This window comes from Leptonotus elevatus, chromosome 4 (assembly GCF_054856555.1).
Source record: "Leptonotus elevatus isolate MCC_2025b chromosome 4, RoL_Lele_1.0, whole genome shotgun sequence".
NCBI lineage: Eukaryota > Metazoa > Chordata > Actinopteri > Syngnathiformes > Syngnathidae > Leptonotus > Leptonotus elevatus.
This window is the reverse complement of record NC_141242.1, coordinates 5,822,303-5,843,067: the sequence shown is the minus strand read 5'-3', so window position 1 is coordinate 5,843,067 and position 20,765 is coordinate 5,822,303. Positions and strand designations below refer to the sequence as shown.

The window sequence follows — 20,765 nt, the reverse complement described above, 5'->3', positions numbered from 1 at the left end:
TTGAAAACGCAAGAATTTACCGAAGCGCTGCTCTTGTCACGTGACACTGTGATGTCGGACACCGAGGCGTCAGTGAACGCCTCATTGGGCAGAGGCAGCACAGCGGGACAGTTCGGAGGAAGAGGAGGACTTTAACGCACTGGACTCACATTCACTCACTTTCACGCTCACAGTGGGTACGTTTCCCTCATTATTACGATTTTACACCTTTACATTGGGAAAGAATAGCAAGGAAAGGCTTCTACCCTTCTTTGGCGTGTTTGTGGTGAGTTTAAGGAACCTCGGTAAATATCTTTTTTTTTTTCATCCGTTCAAAGCTGCTCGCTTTCTGTGACAGGCGACCTCTCCGTTTTAATGTTGCTGTCCTTTTCAGGCAACCCTGCCCTGCCTTGTAACGATATGCAAGCTTGTTGTTTGCTTAGGTGTTATTTTACCCTGTGGAAAAACGATAACTAGCTAATGCTAACTAACATAAAAGCTGTAAGAAAGCCCTAAGAATAATCACAATAACGATTTGTATGTCAATTATTTCAATTGCTGCTAAAATCTGTGGGTTTTTTTTAAGAATAACATTTTGCAACTTTTATGTTGACTCATCATCAGAAATTCCAAAAGAACACATGGTTTTACTTACCTTATGTTGTAAACTAGTACACTTTGAGGGAAATCTACTTTTTCATATGCTAAGGGTGGATCTTCCCAACCTGGCAACCCCAAAACCTCAACCTGCATAATTATTAATATGGTTAATTGGTTATGGATTGCAGTGACGTAGAATGCGCTTTCATACTGAGAGCAATTTCTAATATTTTGATTATCTTATTCATCTTCTACAATGAAGACATTATAAATAGGGGTGGGAATCTTTGAATGTCTCACGGTTCGATTCGATTCCAATTTTTGGTTCTGCGATTCGATTCAGAATCAATTTTCGATTAGGAATGATTTTTGATTCAAAGTGATTTTAGTTTGACTCTATAGATGTGCAAGGAATAGTAATGATCTACTCCAGTCTGACTCGCTAATGCTAATTAGCTCGCTACTCGCTGCACTTTTATCACACAAAAGAACGTCTCCACACTGCAAAAAAACAACTTTAATTTGAATAACTTGATCGTGACTTTTTCCTTCTGCTCTCTAATGTGGCTACAACTTAACAGTGTATTAGACCGCGTGGAACCACACTGACCCTCAGTGGCCAAACCGGGTGCAACATGAACAGCACTCCAAATAAAGGCACACACAAAGGCAAGACAGTATAATATAATTTAAATAAAATCGATTTTGGGACATTTAAAATCGGGTCTGAATCATACTAAATGAGAATCGATTTTTTGTCACACCCCTAATTATAAACCTTATGGCAGATATGGCTCTACATTTTAAATTGAGTATAATAATGATGACAATGCCTCCAGTGTTGGCATCTCTCTTGACAAATATTGCTCCTTTATTCCATGAAGTGGGTGACGACACCCCGCAGACCTCATCCAGTCGTAAGTCGTCATGCAGTTGGTTAAGCGTTGTTGGTACAATACGACAGTGTCATTAACACACAGAGCGAGTTGTTTGCATTGCGCAGCAAAATCAAGCTCTTGTCCATCAATTGTGTCTTCATGTTGGGTGGTGAGTGCAGCTGCGTGTGAGCGTGAGAGGGAGACCCTTGGGTGGCCTTATGTCGGTCACTGTGTCCTACTCCCACTAAAACTTCAATGTTGTGTAAACATCTGCGTGCGATTTCCCATGCTGGTTCAGCGTTCATCGCGGTTGTAACTTGTAACACCCTGGGCCTGATTTGGGTACGCTCTCAAATTTGACATGGTTAAAACTAGGGATGTTCAATACCACCTTCATTAAGACCGATGCCAGTACGAGTACTCAACTCTTGAGTAGTCACTGATAGCGATGTCAAATACTGATACCACTAATACTTTTAGTGATAGAAAATAAAGAAACCAACATAAAGAAATATCTACATATATATATATATATATTAGGGGTGTGAATTGCCTAGTACCTGGCGATTCGATTCGTATCACGATTCATAGGTCACGATTGGATACCGATTAAGGCTTAAGGTTCCATTAATATAACTTTCTTCCATGCTTAATGTGCAAATCCTAACTCTCAGTAAGACGTTTTGTTGAATATTCCCATAAAAAATTGATGTTTAAAAATCGATTCGGCCGCATATCGAATCGATTCGAGAATTGCGCACTGTAATATCGCGATATATTGCCGAATAGATTTTTTCTAACACACCTAATATATATATATATATAATATAAATGTTTTATTTTATATATTTATTATTATTAATACAAAAAAATGTTATTACTATTTCTGTGGCCGATTTTCTGAGCAAGCTTATTTTTTTAACGCTTTATTGAACATTGACAATTGCACCATCAACTGATTGAAACCCAAATACTAACCTCAACCATCCAGAGTGCCCCCTCGGCTGGGAATATGTGGTACTGCACCCATCCCACTCTTTTCTACGTGAGGACATCCTTTGACAACTTTTGATCCCATGGCCTAGACAGTCAGAACCAACATTGACTACCCCATGTTTAGGTCCCCTTGAACACGCTGGACATGCCTCCGTGGCTCTGCGGCTGAAAATAGACGTCAAAATGACCGTTTGACCACTTTCATCAAACAGTTCAGTTAGCTCCGCCCTGACTAACTGAGGGTTGAGTGTTTGTCATTTTGTATGTTATATAAAGTATTAAAAAGAAAGTGACGTTATAAGACAGTGTATCATTAAAGCCGCTAAGGAAATAGTTTAAAAAATGCGCTTAGAATCCGTATGGGCGGAGTCAAATGTTTAAGTCCATCCCATGTTGACACTCCATTTAACTTCAAACTATGCGGCAGGCCTTAAGCTGAAAATAATTCAAAAGTCTTCACCTCTTTATCACCCGTGAACACACAATTTAGTGGCTGCTATTTGGAATCTTTGTAAATCTGAATCTCTATCCCCCCCCAGTCCATCTGTTAATGCAACAGGAGCCACGATGGCCGGACTCGCTGGCTCCCCAGAAATGATGATGCAGAAGAGTCATGTTGAGCCACACAACCCCAGGGGCGGCCATGACAACTTGTTTGGAGTTCGGGTGCAGGTTCAAGGGGTTAAAGGTCAACCTTTTGTAGTTCTGAACACTTCTGGAGAAGAAAGCCACAGAGACGTATCGGTCATCACTCACCAGACCGGGTACGAGGCGGGCATGGTGAGGAGGTCCGTGGATGAGACTGGCTCCTCGTCAGAGTTTCATTATCAGAAACATCCGGAGATCCTGAAACCGTACGACCCCAGATGCAACAACCTCAACCATCTCAACAATCCGCAAACCTTTCCTGGAAGACCAGCGGACCGGGCCAGAGCTCGGATTCCGCTTCCAGCAGAAGGCCCGACGGATGACCAGAACACACCTCCCACCGACATCCCCGCTGTCGACTCGGAGCCCTTCATGTCCGTAGGCAAGCTAATCAACCAGTTCAACAGCAGCCAGCGTAGAGGAAGGGGCGGTCCCAGGAGTCGGCTGGACCCGGAGGAAACGCGGAGGTCACGTAGCGTGGACAGCGGCCGAGCTTCCGACTCGTCTTCCTCTTCATCCAGCAGGACGTCGTCTCTGAAGGGGGGCAGCAGCGGCGTGACCTCTGGCGGGGCGTATCCCCCGGGGTCAGCCAGGGCTCGACTCCTAGGCGGAGAGGCCAACAAACCCGGCATGCAGCTTAACGCTCATCAGGGGATTGACCCGGCAGCAAAAGTACTTCATAGAACAAAAGAATCGCCGCAGAGCGCCTGCACAGATGGCGCTGAGGAAAGAGACGCTCAGGTAAAGTGATGTCCTCACAGACTTTACTCTCATTTAAAAGGTTCTATTTAATTATGCTCTCTAACCAGGTCACTCCTGATCTTCTGAAAGGACAGCAGGTGTCGGTCGACCCGAATGAAGATGCAGCGAAAAAAATGCTCTTCACCTACCTCAAGGAAGGGTGAGCGGGCCGCCATTTTTCATCATCTGTACTGGGGCCTAACCAGTTACATGACAAAAATGCTATTTTAAATAAGGACAAACTGTGTTTTTCTTTATTAAACAAACAATGTACCAAAGAGTACCTTCATATATTTTAATGCTCAAATGCATAAGAAAATAAATTTAATTCAATGAAACACTATTGGTAGGCTACCCGTTAGCAGTTAGCTAGGTTGCTACAGATCTCAACTCATTCACTGCCATTGACGGCTATAGACGTAAAAAATTCATTTAAACTATTTCTATTAGTTTAACATTTTTTCCCACTTTTGTTAACAAGAGTGTGAAAACCTATAATTTTGTTTGTATTAGAACAGATATAAAATTTGTGATTAATCGTGAGTTAGCTAGTGAAGTCATGTAATTAATTACGATTAAAAATTGTAATCGCCTGACGCCCCTAATTTTTAATAATCTTTTCTTTAAAATAAAAAAAAGATGATTAAAAAATATATATATATATTTTGTATGTTTTTTTTTTAAAGAACAGATTCTAAAAAAAGGCATCAGGCAATTAAAATTTGTAATCGTAATTAATCGCATGACTAGTTAACTCACAATTAATCACAAATTTTATATCTGTTCTAAATGTACAAAAAAATATCTAGGTTTTCATACTCTTGTTAACAAAAATGGAAAAGAAATGTTAAACTAATATAAATAGTTCAAATTATTTGTTGACGACTATAGCTGTCAATGGCAGTGAATGAGTTAAAGGGGTCTGCATGGGCACTCCCAGACCCCTTTGAAAGCCAAGAGGTGAATGCTTGCCCGTCTTGTCACTTGGAATAAGTCACTTGCTTTTGAGACCTCAACTATAACTACTATAAAAATGAGTTCTTACATGTTCTAATTAATTTGCTCTTAATTTGAAAAGAAAAATGTAATTTTCCAACATCTAACATGAAACACTAATGCCACCTAGTGGCAGAGAAGAATGTATAATTTATGTATAATATATATTTTTTAACTTCACATAACTTACATATTGAGTAAACATATTTGTCCACTTTTTTGTTAATTAGCAAGAGTGTAAAACTTGAAAAAAAAATTTTTTTACATTTAAAACAGCTATAAAATGTGTGCGAGATAACTCATGTGATTATTTATTTATGATTAAAACATTTCAAATTTATTTAAAGTTGCGTGCAAAACAGCATTAAAAATCATTCAATTAGATTTGCGGATTTACAGTATATCTTAAAAGTGAAAAAGCAAAACAACATTTGACGGATTAGTTTGATGATAGAATAAAGTGTAAGAATGATTTTTTATTTTTTTTTCAACGTACGCTATTGTGATAGTCTGATAACAGGGTTGCTGGCACAGCTGCTCGCAAATACACACAAGCAGTCAGTCATTCAAGGAATGTAGCGCGCGATATTTCATTTACAGATAAAATGACTCCTTCGCTTGGAATGTCTTAAAGATCTATCGCCTATTTCGACACATGCGCTCACACAAACGTCGTTGCGGCAGGCTGAGTGAAGCTCGGCCAATGTTTTCATCTCTGCACAGTCAAAGCGCGAAGATAAACGTGTTTATAAAAGCATTGTTTTTTTCGTTCCCAGGACCACTGACGAAGTGTCCGTCACCAGGAGGAAAGTCAACCTTCTGCTCGAAAGGATCAACAGACTGAAGTGGAAAACGGCCGAGAATGTGGAGGAGGAGGTGAAAGTGAGCGGAGGAGTGAAATGTTCCCCATTGTAGCTTACGATTGACTCACGTAGCATGTTGGATTGGAACTTTCCCTTCTGTAGGATCAGACAGCAGAGGCGAAACAGCTGCTGGAGAAACGGCAAACCCTGGAGTCGCAAGTGTGCGACTTGAAGCAAAAACTGGAAACCGAGATGAAGGTTTTGGGCAGTTTTTTTTTTTTTTGGTCTAAAACTTGATACGACCAAATAACTAAAACCTTCCTTATGAGACAGATGTCTTTGTCCCCCAGAATGAAAAGACACTTGCCAAAGCCTGTGAGAAGGCCCGGACGGAGAAGAAGAAGATACAGGAAGAGTTGGTCAACAGTCAGGTTGAGCTCTCCAAGCTCAAGAACAAACTGATGGAAATTGAGACACAACTTAAATCTACCAAAGACGAGTGAGCATATGGCGTTTGTTGTTTATTTGTGAAACATTTCTTGACAATAATATGTTGGATGTGACCTCACTGGTCTAAACATGACATTAATATTACATTTGCGGAATATGAGTTGTACAGCAAAATCCATCTCAGGGGGCGGCCATTTTGCTACTTGCCGTCGAGTGAAAATTACATATTACATCGTAGTTGCTCACCTGTTTTCTGAAGCTGAGCTGTGATTGGTTGTTACCTGAGTAACTGTGATGCCATATTCACCCGACGGCAAGTGGCAAAATGGCCGCCTTCTGTTAGTGATAAAATAATTGCTGGATTATACTCCACTAACGTAATATTAACCAGAATACCGTCTTTAGACTAGTGGAGCTGCATAGAATTTTTTTGGGGGGGTTGATTTCCCCTTTAACTCATTTACTCCCCAAAACGTGTAAATATGTTCTATTTTAAATGTTTTCAGTTTCCCAAAGACGTATTTATACGTTTTTAATGTTGGTTTTTAAATGCTAGAGCATACAGAAAATTTTGATGCAGCCTCTCAACTGCAAAGACTGGTTGAAGAAATTGCAGTTATTACACAAACGGCCAGCAGGTGGCAGCAGAGCAAAATATATCAACCAGGGCCATGTTGAAAAAAAAAAACTAAATTACTCACAATTCTAAATAGATTTGTGACTAATGATGGAACTTAGCTATATTCAAATGCTAATTTCTGCAAAACAGAAACAAGATAGAAATGTAATAGACTTTAATCTTTCATTTGGTAGGTTCCATGTTTTTAGAGCAATAGAACACAATATTCTGTGGGCCTTGCAAAATCAGTCAAAATCTAATAAAACAGCCGGGAGAGAAGGGTATTGCTTCTGTGAAAATGGCTGGGAGTGAATGAGTTCATACATTTCTTGTCATGTACCGGATGTCATTACAGTACAACGTACAGGTGTACCTAATATTCTGACCGGTGTAAAACTATTTGTAACAAATGTTCTGTTTATAAGCCTGAATAGTGTACTACACATTTTATATTCCCCCAGGTTGACTCAGATGATCGCCGACAGGGAACGTTCTAGAATGCAGATGAAGGACCTCCAACAGCAGCTTTCTGATATGCACGATGAACTGGACCAATCCAAGAAGGCCGAAATGATCAATGCGGAGAAAGAAGTCCTTTTGGAAGTAAGGCTTCTGTCTCCCAACTCGACGTTGCACGTCAACCAGACAGTGACGAGCACGTGTCGTGTTCTCAGGATATGGCCCAGCTGCGTGCAGACTTTCAGGAGGTGCTGCTGATGAAGGAGGAGCACGAGGAGCTTCTACATCAACAGGAGAAGGAGCTCAGCGACTTGAAGGGGGCCATCCAAGACGAAGTGGAGACCCACGACAAATACATTGCTGCTCTGAAGGAAGAATATGAACTCGAACTTCAACATCTCCTGAGAGATTTGGAGAACACAAAAGAGGTAAGTCCAAACTATTATTATTATTTTTTTAAATCGTTCTCCTTCACAACGACCTTCACTTGTCGTTCAAACGTAGAGCAACAACGTGCTGGGCCGAGAAAAGGTGGAGGCGTTGGAGGAGGGCGGTGAGGCCAAGGAGAAGATGCAGGAGCTGAGTCAGCAAAGAGACCAACTCAAAGGAAAAGTGCAGGAGCTGAGTAGCAAGGTGGATCAGCTGAGCCGAGCCGTTCAGGAGTCCAAAGCGTCGGAGAGGCTGCAAGAGCAACGAGCCAAGCAGCTCGAGGTTTGTTACCTCTACCAAGGAAGATGTTTTTTTTTTATATACCAACCTGGATGAAAGTTACACTAAAAAGTTACTGAAGACTTGATTTTAAAAGTAACTTAGTTACTTTACTGATGACTTGATTTTAAAAGTAATTACGTTCGATTACAAGTTACTTTAATAGCTACACTCACCAAATACAGACAACCCTGCTTTTAACAGTTTGTTTTTATGAAAAATAAAACTTGACATTATTGTTTTAATTTAAAAAAATCAAATGTGATACTTGTCTTTCTAGACTTCACTTAACATAATACTTTTTTTAAATACTTTTTTTAATTAACTCATTCACCGCCATTGACGACTATAAACGTAATTTTTTACGTTTATAGTCGTCAATGTGAACTATTTCTGTTTAACATTTTTTCATTTCATTTCATTTTTTATGAAAACTTAGGGGAAAAAATTATTGTACATTTATTACAGATATAAAATTTGTTATTAATCGTGAGTCAACTATTGAAGTCATGCGATTATTTACGATTAAAAATTTAAATCGTCTGACACCCCTTATTTAATTTAATTTTTTTTATTAGGGGCGTCAGGCAATTACAATTTTTAATTGTTATTAATCACTTGACTGCGCTAATTAGCTAACGATTAATCAAACATTTTATATCTATTCTTAATTTACAATTAAAAAATTATAGGTTTTCATACTCTTGTTAGCAAAACTGGAAAAAAACGAATATAAATAGTTCAAATGAATTTTTGACGTCTATAGCCGTCAATGGCAGTGAATGAGTTAAATCTAAAATAAAGGCAGCCTTTTTTTACTTGACATATTTAACTATTAATGTTGTAAAGGCAAAACTCAAAATTTATCATGTACATTGTTTATAAATATAACTATAATTTACGGTCGTCCTGCACTCACACAATCTGGTGTGACTTTCTCTTTAAGCCAGTGCTTCCTAAATAAAGGGGCGGACCTTCCTTAGGGGGCACAGTGCAATGCCAGAGGGGGCTCATGTGACCTCAGGAAACATGTTATTTTTTTCCCCGTACTAGAATAAAGTGTAATTACGCATCCACTCCAGTAAGTGGCCGTGGCGCTCTTGTTGTCCGAGAAATATTTTCCTAATTTTTTTCGTCAATGCAAACTGCACTGCGATCCATTTGTTTTGTTTTTTTGACAACGTGTTATTGAAGCTAAATGACCTCTTGACAACACAAAGTGTACAATAAGCCTCAAGTTTTTTTTGTTTTTTTAGCTGACACAAACTTAAAATAGTGACTGTACTCCAAGCTTGAAAACGTAAATCTCTCTCATTGCTGTTATGGACACACGAGTCGTCAAACGATGATGTCACTCCCTCAGACGAATAGCAGAGTTTCCCTTTCTTACGTCTTCTATAATGTATAGTTATTTGTTCAGTGACTTTAGTGATCACAAGTGTTAGGAATCAGATGTTTTTTTTGTATAATTTTAAGTTTTATATTAAAATACATGCTACTGTTTGTGGTAGTAAAATGTGCTAATGTTACTTGTATGTAAAAGATAATCATCTAAGTAACGTTTAAAGTTATTAGAAGAGGAACTGTTTTGTACTTGTTTCATTATTGTTCACCGAGTGAAATGATGTCATGCTGCCTTTGCTTTTCCTGCCGTTTGTTTGCTCTAAAGAGGGAAAAGCAGCATTTGGAGGAAACGCTGCAGGATGTGAGGAGGAATGAAGAGGAAATGTGTCAGTCCAACCGCTCGCTACTGACGCGTCTGGAGGAAGTGCAAGTAAAAAAAAAGAAATGGAATACTTTGTGAAAGTATCTTGACATGGATGTAAAAGTTACACTCTTGGTTGTTTTAGAGTAAGCTGACCAAACTCAACCACGAGCACAGGGACATGAAAGAGAAGCTCAGGGAGGAGCGGAAACGAACTGAAGAGTTGTGGAAGAGCAAAAGTGAGATGGAGGATGAGAGAAGGCTGCAGGACAGGACGGTGGAACAGCTTCAGAGGAAGGTACGAGCTTCCCTCCCCGGGCGGGACTGCCCGATCCTTATCGGGGCGGGGGGAGTTTCACCTCTCTGCTTGTAAATCTGCCCGCTCAGATGAATAGCATCATGGAGGACTGCGAGGCGTCTACAGATGTTCTTCAGAGCCAGGTCGACGAGGCCAAAGAGAGGAGTCAGAGGGAGTTGGCCGAGCTGCGCAGGCAGCTGCAGGAAAAGGGAGCTGAGCTGGAGAAATCCCGACTGGCGGCCAAAAAGCTTCAGGATGAGGTGTGGCCCATCAGAACGTGGGTTCAGATGTCAAAGTCACTGATGAAATGGACCAGGGGTCAGCAACCTTTCTTGACAAAAGAGCCATTTGAGGTCAAATAAATAACAAAAAATCTGGAGCTGCAAGACATTTAGAGATTGTTATGAAGCAAACCGTGTTAATGTTAGCCTAATGTACTAAGGACGCAAGAGCTAATTAGAGCTGCACCATATCTCGAAATGATGCAGCATCCAATACTTTGACATTCATTTTCTTCAAACTTACATCTTTTGTTTTGGATTTTGTTTTTTATTGTGTTTAATTGTTCATACTTCATTTTTCATAAATTTTTAGATTTTCCTGCCTTTGTGTCCAATTTCTGCCATTTTGGGCAATTTTACGGACATATTTTGGTCAATTTCTGACTCTTTTTCCTTTTTTGGACATTTAATGGCTATTTTTAAAAACTTTTTTTCTGACATTTGTGGACATTTTATGGTAATTTTCAGGGTTTCTTCTTATGTTTTTTTACTGCCTTTTTTTCTTTCTTAAAAAAAAAAATTCATTTTCAGATTTTTTTTTTTGCAATTACAAAAATATGATAATTTTCTGCCATTTCTTTTTTTTGGGGGGGGGCATTTTATGTTACTTTTTTTCCTTAATGTTTTATTTTCTGTCTTTTTTTTAATTTATTCAATTCTCTGTCATTTTTGGCAATTTTATGCACATATGGCCATTTTCTGCCTGTGTGGGCCTTTTATGTTAATTTTTGGGGTTTCTTCTTGTTTTTTGGACATTTTTTTCTGCCTTTTTTTTGGTTTTGTTTTTAAAATACTATTAATACATTTTCTGATTTTATTTTATTTTTGGGGCCAAAAATATTTTATAGTCATTTTCTGCCATTCTTGTCCTTTTTTTAAACCTTTTCTTTTCTGCCTTTTTTTTTTAATATTAAATTTTCTGGCATTTTTGGCAGTTTCATGGACATTTGATTATAATTTTTTTTCTGCTTTTCTTTTTTATTTTATTTTTCTGACAAAACATATGGACTCTGACATTTTTCGGAATATTACATTTTTCATCTTTATCTAAAGCATTAATTTATTTGAAGATTATTTTAAATAAAAAATACAAATAAATATGTAAATTTTGTTTTATAAATTTCTACCATTTTTTTTTTTTAAGCTCCACATGGAGTCACAGGAGAGGGACTTAAGAGCCACATGTGACTCCAGGGCCGCAGGTTGTAGACCCCTGAAAAAGTCCCAAAATAATTTGAAGTTACAATAGAAAGTAGTCAGAAGTATCACTTCTTTAACTTTCCCTAATCCTTGTGTTTATTCTGTGCTCAGCTGCTTCCTCTGGAGGAGAATCTGCGGAGGTGCCACAGGGAGCAGCAGGAGGCCCAGTCCAGGGCCCGGCAGCTGGAGCAAAAAGTGGACGAGCTGGAGGAGAAGAACGCCACCACGGTGGAAGAGCGTGAGCGGCACGTCAAACTCCTAGAGGTGCCTCAAGCCTCATTTTCGAATTGTTTACTATCTGACAAACTGCTGCTTGTTGTGAAGTGAGTTGACTTGAGGTCACGGCCGCCATACAAGCGCTCATATTTCAAATGTTTGCTCGCAAGCCAAAGCGAAAAAAAACAACAACAACCAGATATCGCACTTGATCACATGCCGTGGGGCGTTAATGTGTCCTGGCACCATTATTTGTCTTTGCTTCGTCCCTGGGAGCGATGAGGGTACCGAACGGCGCCACTGCAGCAGCATCTCACGTCTCGCCACTGTTTGTCTTGCTGATGACAAAACATGACACAGTGACATCAGTGTGTTGACACTGCGCATCGAGCGAGGAAGCTTCGTGTTTACTGGGAAAAGTTCACCGACCTGTCCGAGTGTGACACCTACACTGGAACACTGCACAATTACCGACGCCCTCGGGAGAAGCAATCTCTTTTTAAATACATTTTCGAACTAACTGGAATTAAGTTTTAATACGGAACTGAGCAGCCATCTTGTATCTGCTTACTCGTATACAAACAGTGATGAATATAATACACAAAAATATCCTAAAATATCCCATTTAACTCATTCACTGCCATTGACAGCTATAGACGTCCAAAAATTATTTTAGCTATTTCTATTAGTTTAAAAAAAATCCACTTTTGTTAACAAGAGTATGAAAACCTAGAAAAAAATTATTGTACATTTAGAACAGATATAAAGTTTGTGATTAATCGTGAGTTAACTATTGAAGTCATGCGATTAATTACAATTAAAAATTTGAATCGCCTGACGCTCCTAATTTTTAATAATCTTTTCTTGAAAATAAATAGATTATTTTTAAAAAAGGTCTAGGGTTTTCATACTCTTAACAAAAGTGGGGAAAAATGTTAAACTAATGAATTTTTGACGTTTATAGTGGCAGTGAATGAGTTAACATAAGTTTGAATGTGTACACTTATGCAACTACTTTATATCTTTCTTCTTTTTTATTTTTTACTTCACTTTGTGAAAAGATTTGTTTTCATCAAGTTCACAAGTCACATTAATGGCGTAAAAGGTTTTTCAAATGCTTTGTGGTGTAATTTTTTTTTATATCATAAAAATTGGCTTACTTTTTGTTTATTTTTTTGTCAGGGCGTTTGAATGACTTTATCTCTATTTTATGTTGTAATGTGTTTTTTTTTTATTATCTGGTTTTGAAGTAGCCAATATTAGCTTCTTCTTTTTTTTTTAATGACTCCAAAATAAAATTCAAATGTTTATATTAGTCAAATGTATTGTTTTCAATCCAATCCAATTTTTCTAACCGCTTATCCTAATTCAATGGGGTATGTCTTTACCATCATTGATGAAAATATATCAAAATAATGTTTTTCTTTTTTCCTTCTCAGGGCCGCATTGGTCAGCTCGAGGAAGACGTTAACGATGAGCGCAGCACTGCCGACCGCCTGATGGAGCGATTAGACAAAACCAAAGAGCAGGCAAGTTTACGCGCTTTTTACATCGAACTCTCACCTTTATTATTTGTATAGATTCAGTCAAGGGTCAACCTGCCCGTTATAGAATTATTATCTCAAGTTGCGCTTTTACCATAAACAGATGTGCGTACTCAGATTTCCCCACAGCTGTCCAGTCGTCTCGTAGAAAGTGTGTTTTCGTTTCATCGTGTTCACTTTGCAGCCACGCTGATTTATGCCTCTACCTCACATCATGTCATATGTTTCTTATTATCTTAATATCAGTCAGCATGGGACCCTTTTTTTTCTTTTTTCTTCTCAAAATAGGCCACTGTTAGAAGCAACGCGCTGGGGCCTAATTGACACAAAACACTGTTTTGGATGCGGCATAAAGACACAAAACAGCAAACTATTGTGTGTGGCGATTCACTTTCCCTTCACTGGGCCTCTGGATGTTATTAGAGAGGAGAGGCTGCTAAGACGAGACAGCATTTCCTCTTCTTTTTTTTTATGAAGTCTGTTTAAACTGAAAGTGACCTTCTTCATTAGTTTTTTTTTTCATGTCGATATGGGAGGTAGCACAAACCCATTCAGCCGATTTAAGGGATAAATTCTGTCTAATCATTGCATATCTATCTATCTGTCTGTCCATCTATCTAGTGTCTGTCTGTCTATCTAGTGTCTATCTATCTATCTGTCCGTCTATCTGTCCATCCGTCCGTCCATCCATCCATCCAGCTATCTAGCAATCCAGCTAGCTAGCTGAAATATACAATATACATGTATGTGTGCCCCCAGAGCCTAAATTGTTTTTTCCCTATTGTACGTCTTGTTTTGCGCTATTGCACTAGACAGTGTCATAATATTACAATGCAATGTGATTGTATTGTGCCAAAGTGTGCATTTTGATGTGTTAGCCTTATGTGACGTCAGGTGGATCAGATGAGGAGCGAGTTGATGCAGGAAAGAGCAGCCAGGCAAGACCTGGAGTGTGACCACGTGAGCCTGGAAAGACAGGTAGGGCGAACCCGTCATTAAGAGAAAAATATACTGTGTATGTGCAGCCGTTGGCTGATGACCAGTGCAAGGTCAGAAGGAATATGCTCCAGCTTCTTAGCTCGCTGCTCACTAAAACAACTCATCCAGAAGAACACTTGGAATGTTGGACCTGAAAGACTGCTCTGGCTGTCTATTCTAGTTCGTCCCAAAGGTGTTTGATGGGGTTAAGCATAGATTTTGCTATTCTTCACTGATGCGTATATCGATTAAGTGACGTCTCCTCATTATTTTGTGTACGTGACCCGACTCTGGCCTGTACTGGAAATCCAGCATTTAATTGAATTTTGCCTCATTTGTGACAGTCCACTGTTTCATTCCCTGCGTCAGAATAAAGACCTGAAGAGCACAGTGACTCATTTAGAAGGATCACAGAGGACCAACCAGGATTCTCTCATTTCCAAACTCAACAGCCGCATCCAAGAACTTGAGGAGCGGTTGCAAGGGGAGGAAAGGTAAGCACTCGGCTTCATTTCAGGCGGTATTTTTTTTTGCTTAAGAAGTGCCGTCCCATAATGTAAAATGTTACAGAGGACATATTTTACATCAGTTCCCCCCTTGCGATATCACTTTCCCTATGCTTGCAAGGCTTGCCAGCATCACAGTGGGAGGGTGTAAAATTACAGGAAGCTGCATGATCTGATCACTTGGCGTAATCTCGCCTCAGGGACAACAACAACTTGCAGCAAGCCAACCGCAAGCTTGATCGCAAGGTGAAGGAGATCAAGATGCAGGCCGACGAGGATCACGCCAACCTGCAGACGCACAGGGACCAGGTACGAGCGCCCGCGTCGCCGTCGGTCACGCTCGCCTCGGGCCGCCCGCCGTCTCTGACTTGTTGCGAACGGCGCAGTTGACTCAGAGACTGAAGACGGCCAAGAGGCAGATGGACGAGGCCGAGGAGGAGATCGAGCGCCTGGAGCACGCCAAGAAGAAGCTGCAGAGAGAGCTGGAGGAGCAGCTGGAGGCTAACGAGCAGCTTCACGGCCAAATTGACACCATGAGGAAAGACATGAGGTGAATGTGTGCTGTCGGTTTTTCTCACAAATGACTAAGTACTGCTTGACTTTGGGATTGTTTTGTCTTTTTTTTTTTTTTTGCATCACCAGGCGCAAACGGAAATCGCCTCCTGTAATTAAAGTGGCGGAGGATGGCAGCGGCCTGGATGACACCGGTTCTGATTAACTGGATAAATAACTCACATCACGTTTGGACTTAATAAGGAGCTGCTTTCAGTAATTCAGTAACAACTTCTATTACCCTGGCGGTGTATTAACACTGCCCTCTAGTGGCGATATTTTTAATTACATGCATACCAAATATCCATTTTCTAATGAACTAAAAACATACATTTTACATTCTGTAAATTCATATCTATTCAGTTCCACTAATGTTTATCTGAAATATCTCTACACTAATGGTTCCCATGTACTGTACTGTACTTTTCAAAATGTGTATTGAATAAAAATGGAAATACAACTGTGGCTTCTACACGTCATCGTAATCATGCATACAGGCGGTCACGACACTATCGCAACCACTCGTGTCAATCACTGTGCCTGGAAACTTGCTGATGATATACTAGCAGATCAATCATGCGCGCTGAATGGCTGCGCTGGGGCAGAGGTGGAGATCTGACATGACATCCACTTCTCAGAAGTTAACGCAGCAGGACATCGAGGGACTTTTAATCACAGTCAGCGCAGGAAAACGTTGAAAGAAGAGAAGCATGAGGAAACACTGTGCGATCAAACATGGGATACTTAAGGAATTCCTGGCAGAATTCCTCGGGACCTTTGTTTTGGTTGTAAGTAGCACTTTTCATTTATAATTATTCATTATTCCTCCTGAGTTCTACTCTCACTTCATTGAACATTTCAATACAATTTTTTTTTTTACTGTGCATAAATTACACTTAATGTATCTTTGACTGTCTATAAATTACAGTTACTGTATTCTAACTAATTTATAGAGTGCAAAAAAATAATAATCAAAAACTGGCAACTTTTTTTTGCCAGTTATTTACTGTAAATTCTACCGTCAATTATTTTCAGAGCATGAATTAACTAAGTGGATTTTTCTTCAGAGATTTAACAAACATGAAAAAGTATATTTGTAGCTTTGTCATGTTTATTACACACGTGACCAAAATGTAAAAGCTTTCTCATACCAAACTAATCAAGATAATTAAATTCCCTAAAACAACAAGAGCAACATCAAACCAATTTTTACCTTTTTCTAACTTATTTATCTTTTTTTTACTATTTCAAGCTATATTGAGAAAGAGATAATTAAATTTAAATTGGTTTTCGTCACAATCCACAACCCTAATACACACACGTACACACAGACTGAGTGTGGTCTTGGTTGTTTTTTTTACATTGTGGGGCCAACATTTCATAGAGTTGTGGGGCCCACAAGTTTAGACCTCTTTTTGAGGGTCAAGACTTGGTTTTAGAGTTTAGGTTTGAATTGGGTTATGGTTGAGGTTAGGGTAAGGAATAGGGGTGGGCAATCATGTTTGATGATTGGGGTTAGGGGAAGGGGTTAGGAAATGCATTATGTCAATGAGATGGCCCCACAAAGATAGTAAAAAAAACTCGTATGTTCTACGTTTCAGGTGTTTGGTTGCGGCTCGGTCGCCCAGACGGTCCTCAGTCGAAACACTTTGGGTGAGCCACTTACCGTGCACATCGGCTTCTCTGTAGGACTGATGATGGCGGCTTACGTGGCTGGTGGAGTATCAGGTAAATATGATTTAGGAATCATCACATATGATGCACGATGCATTGCCGGATGTCCAGCCGACGGTCCAACGGGAACGAGCCATCGCTACCACCCGGCCATTGATTTGGTCCGCGTCATGGCGCAGCCTCTCCGGGGTCGTCCATAACCCGGGGCGCCGAATGTCCTGCGAACATCGATTGCGGGCCCACGTCCGTGCGTCTGTGGCAAACAATGGCTTCAAAACGTGACCGCCTGTCATTTGAGCAGCAACTCGAATGCGTTACTAGTTGCACGTTTTGCTAAAACAAACAAATAAAACAGTACACTTAAATCGTGCTTTATCGACAAGATATGTTGCTCACCGAGCCCCATATTCACTTTTTTGACAACTTAGCCTATATGTACATCGACGTGCTAACGCAGCTGCGTCAACATACATTAAGGTTTTCCTTTTTAGTTTAAAATAACTTACTTGGATTTCCGGGTTCCCTCGCCATACACTGGCAACTGGCAGAATGCAAGGTGTTTTTTGTTATTTTGGTAAAGTTTTAAATCCCTCCGTGTTTTCTTTTTTTTTTCATACGAGCTAGCTAGCGCTAAGCTAACCCACGGTCCAACGTCCATCTTTGCAAACGCCCTTCGTGCTAAATAGTGAATGGGAGTAGGACAAAAAAAAATCAGTAGTGTGTATGAGAATGTTTCAGTAATGTAAATGAGTAAAAAAGTGTATGATAACACAAAAAAAGTTTCAGTAGTACGTCTGAATACTAGCCTCGCTCATTCTCGCCTTTGTCCTCCATCACAGGAGGTCACGTGAACCCCGCCGTGTCTCTCGCCATGGTGATCCTCGGCAAACTCAAGATCTGGAAGTTTCCCATCTATGTCATTGCTCAGTTCCTCGGCGCATTTGCTGGAGCTGCTGCAGTATTTGGATTATACTACGGTGAGATTACTTGCGCTTTAGTCGCGTTTTATGTTTCTCAGCATTGATTGAGCCAAGACATGTTTTACATTAGAAATATCTGATAGCATGCCACTGAACAAAAATGTCACAATTGGATTTTTTTGCTAAAGATTTTTAAGTGCTAATTTGTTATGAATTTTACAGCATTTTTGCGTCATGGGACCTTAATGAATCGCTCACATACTCTACATTTGAAAGTTAGATCTTTGACAAATGAGAACTCTGAAGTTCTGAACCCTTCACAGATGCTTTCATGGACTTCACCAGCGGGATTCTGTCAGTGACGGGAATCAATGCGACCGGTCACATTTTTGCATCCTACCCGGCGAGACACCTGTCGATTCTTGGCGGATTCATTGATCAGGTGAAGTCAGCTCATAATGGCCCAATCACCTCCCGATTGTGCTCCTAACCCCTTTCAGGCTCGAAATTTTGCAAAATCTAGGAAATGTCGCTAAAGTGAAATTGATCGCCCCATTTAGCCAGAGAACAACCCCCTCTTTTTTGCTTTGCTTGGTTGTGGGTTTAATGACCCGATTCACCGGAAGGTCAGATCTACACTCAACACCATTTCCAGTCTGTTAAGTCGGTGCACTGATCCAAAAGTAACATGTTGGGGCCAGAGCCGTTGCTAGAGAGAGTTTGGCCAACTCGGTTTCAGCAGGGTAACAAGATGGCGTCCATATGTCATGTGACCAGCAGTTGACCAATCACAGCGCTGTGATTGGGCAACTTGCTTTTCGAGCCCTAACCAGAGTTGTTGATAGAGAGAGTTTGGCCAACTGCCGGTCACATGACATACGGACGCCATCTTGTTACCCTGCTGAAACCGAGTTGGCCAAACTCTCTCTAGCAACGGATCTGGTTGGGGCTAGAAAAGTGTTGAAGGTTGAGATAATGGGCTCAGCGCCGCTAGTTAGCTTAAGCCTTCAGTAGTTTGCATAAACACTGAAAGCAGTTTTTATGTTTCCATCCATCGTTATTGTTCTCCTTGCAGGTGGTGGGCACCGGCATGCTTGTTCTGTGCATCCTGGCCATTATCGACGGAGGAAACATCGGCGCTCCTAAAGGTGTGGAGCCGCTGGCCATCGGGCTAATCATCATGGCCATTGGGGTGTCGATGGGACTGAACTGTGGCTACCCCTTGAATCCTGCCAGGGACCTCGGACCCAGACTGTTCACCGCTGTGGCCGGATGGGGGATGGAGGTCTTCAGGTGACTACGGGACACATTTGGGATTCAGCTACAGTGGTACCTTGAGATGGGAGTGACCTGACTTAAGTGTTTCGGTTATAAGAGGGACAAATGCGTATATTGTTGAAGTGTGGCCTTACGGTGCATTCAAACCAGTGGTAAAAAAACGCCAGGCTACTTCCTGTTTGGTTGCCAAGCAACCAGTACAAAATATGGGACAGGTCGTCCTGCGGCGTACCCCACGCTGGGCGCCAGGAATACCAATTTTAATTTTTATTTTTGTAAATAATATAGTCAATTGTAAGATTAATGCTCAACATCAACCACATGCGAGCGGTTAGTGGACAAACAAACATATTGACTGAAATAATTGTTGGCTTATTATATAATGTCACATGCACTTCCACATATCGTGATCGATTTGCTGTTGTTGTTGATCCAACATGGTTCCATTATACCGCCCAAAGTATCAACATTGTTTCTTTGCAGCACGGCAGACTACTGGTGGTGGATCCCGGTAGCGGGGCCCATGGTGGGAGCTGTGGTCGCAGCCGTCCTGTACTACCTGCTCATCGAGCTCCACCACCCCCGCGCGGAAGCCGAGAAGCCTCGCGAGGAGGAGGGCGAGGAGGGGGAGGAGGAGGAAGATGAGGAGGACGAGGACTGTAGTCTGAAGGACAAATACGAGATGATCACCATGAGTTAAACCGTTTTCGCTCACTGCGCATGTCCTCTCGTCTAAGTTCAGCAAGAAGAGATCGTCTGCTCGAGTTCAAACGTGACATCATGGAAATGTAACGAGCATTATGAATGGAGGAGTTGTAAATATTTTACTGTCAGATATTAGATATGGCAAACATAATCTCCTTCACATTTGCCCCTGTTTTTCTGCAGTAGATGAAGTATTTTTACTTGTTTGTTTCATTTTCTTAAACAAACCAGATGTATTCCTGTTGTTTATTTAATTAAAATTTCTACAAACTAGTTACCAGTATTTTACATCTTCATTGGTTATTTTGTGTAGTAAATAAGTGAAATGCAGTACATGAATACAGAAATAATTTATTTAAATGTTACCTATGCATGTTTCTATAGCATTTACTACACTTTTTTTTTTAAAAGGTCTTTCAACACACTTTTAAAATAATACATTGAAACACATATTTTAAGAGCAACTCATAAAAAAATATTTATAGCATATATATATATATATATATATATATATACATATATATATATATATATATATATATATATATAATACATATGCATGATTTTTCCTGTCTTTCGTGACTGGACAAACTGATTATTTCAGGTGTGTCTGGCTATTGTCGTCGTGGTTACTGAGGTCAGGCACAGCTGGATTAATCAGTTTGTCCAATCATGAAAGACAGGAAATGAAGGAGTGGTACTGAGTCAAGGAAGTAGTGGATTGGTGTAAAAAGCAGGATTACAGAGGATTTGATACAGAACAATCTTCAGCAAAAACTAGGTTGGTCTGAAATACCTGTACTTCCTGTTTTCATTTTTTGTCTTGTCTAATTTAAAGTGGAAACAAAATAGTGCGCTGCCATCTAGCAATCAACAGCAGAATTACATCCATATAAAATCGAGGCACAACAAAATATAGTTACAAATTGTACCTCCCCAAAAATCTACGTAATAGCGGGACCATGAACCCGAAACCTGCAGTTGATGGAAGTTAGCTAGAGTGGGCTAGCGGTTAGCACATATGCCTCACA

The 20,765-nt window shown here is 40.2% G+C and overlaps 2 protein-coding genes and 1 long non-coding RNA gene across 8 annotated transcripts; 2 read left to right on the top strand and 1 right to left on the bottom strand.

Annotated features, from left to right (window-relative positions):
- The first annotated feature begins 87 nt into the window (after positions 1–87).
- On the top strand, positions 88–15,564 carry LOC147175213 (cingulin-like protein 1). Of its 5 annotated transcripts, none has more exons than XM_086072997.1 (19): positions 88–176; positions 2,993–3,842; positions 3,938–4,002; positions 5,615–5,720; positions 5,804–5,899; positions 5,992–6,140; positions 7,172–7,313; positions 7,385–7,597; positions 7,674–7,880; positions 9,547–9,651; positions 9,728–9,880; positions 9,970–10,140; positions 11,473–11,625; positions 13,017–13,106; positions 14,016–14,099; positions 14,469–14,593; positions 14,806–14,914; positions 14,992–15,155; positions 15,248–15,564. In XM_086072997.1, exons 2-19 carry the CDS (start codon positions 3,021–3,023, stop codon positions 15,321–15,323), a joined length of 3,030 nt encoding a protein of 1,009 aa, XP_085929123.1. In that variant the 5' UTR covers positions 88–176; positions 2,993–3,020; the 3' UTR covers positions 15,324–15,564. The 5 variants fall into 5 exon arrangements, with proteins under 5 accessions (XP_085929123.1, XP_085929119.1, XP_085929122.1 ...); XM_086072993.1 differs by having other exon boundaries at positions 3,911–4,002; positions 15,248–15,563; XM_086072996.1 differs by having other exon boundaries at positions 3,911–4,002; positions 5,615–5,714; positions 15,248–15,562.
- Positions 8,282–17,732, bottom strand: LOC147175212 (uncharacterized). Its single transcript, XR_015094547.1, has 3 exons — positions 17,338–17,732; positions 16,824–17,084; positions 8,282–14,087 (listed from the first exon to the last, which is right to left on the bottom strand). It is a non-coding gene; the product is annotated as an uncharacterized LOC147175212 (long non-coding RNA).
- Positions 15,725–20,007, top strand: aqp9a (aquaporin 9a). 2 transcript variants are annotated; one of them, XM_086072998.1, is made up of 6 exons: positions 15,725–15,945; positions 16,759–16,885; positions 17,671–17,808; positions 18,075–18,193; positions 18,827–19,044; positions 19,513–20,007. In XM_086072998.1, the coding sequence occupies exons 1-6, from the start codon at positions 15,868–15,870 to the stop codon at positions 19,727–19,729; spliced, it is 897 nt and encodes a 298-aa protein (XP_085929124.1). In that variant the 5' UTR covers positions 15,725–15,867; the 3' UTR covers positions 19,730–20,007. The 2 variants fall into 2 exon arrangements, with proteins under 2 accessions (XP_085929124.1, XP_085929126.1); XM_086073000.1 differs by lacking the exons at positions 15,725–15,945; positions 16,759–16,885 and adding an exon at positions 16,915–17,387.
- The last annotated feature ends 758 nt before the right edge of the window (positions 20,008–20,765 follow it).

Coding starts and splice junctions, on each gene's coding strand:
- LOC147175213 (XM_086072995.1), top strand. CDS start 3,021: ATGGCCGGACTCGCTGGCTCCCCAGAAATGATGATGCAGAAGAGTCAT. Junction 7,881..9,546: donor AACGAGCCAAGCAGCTCGAG/GTTTGTTACCTC, acceptor TTTGCTCTAAAG/AGGGAAAAGCAGCATTTGGA. Junction 11,626..13,016: donor GGCACGTCAAACTCCTAGAG/GTGCCTCAAGCC, acceptor TTTCCTTCTCAG/GGCCGCATTGGTCAGCTCGA.
- aqp9a (XM_086072998.1), top strand. CDS start 15,868: ATGAGGAAACACTGTGCGATCAAACATGGGATACTTAAGGAATTCCTG. Junction 15,946..16,758: donor TCGGGACCTTTGTTTTGGTT/GTAAGTAGCACT, acceptor TCTACGTTTCAG/GTGTTTGGTTGCGGCTCGGT. Junction 17,809..18,074: donor AGTATTTGGATTATACTACG/GTGAGATTACTT, acceptor AACCCTTCACAG/ATGCTTTCATGGACTTCACC.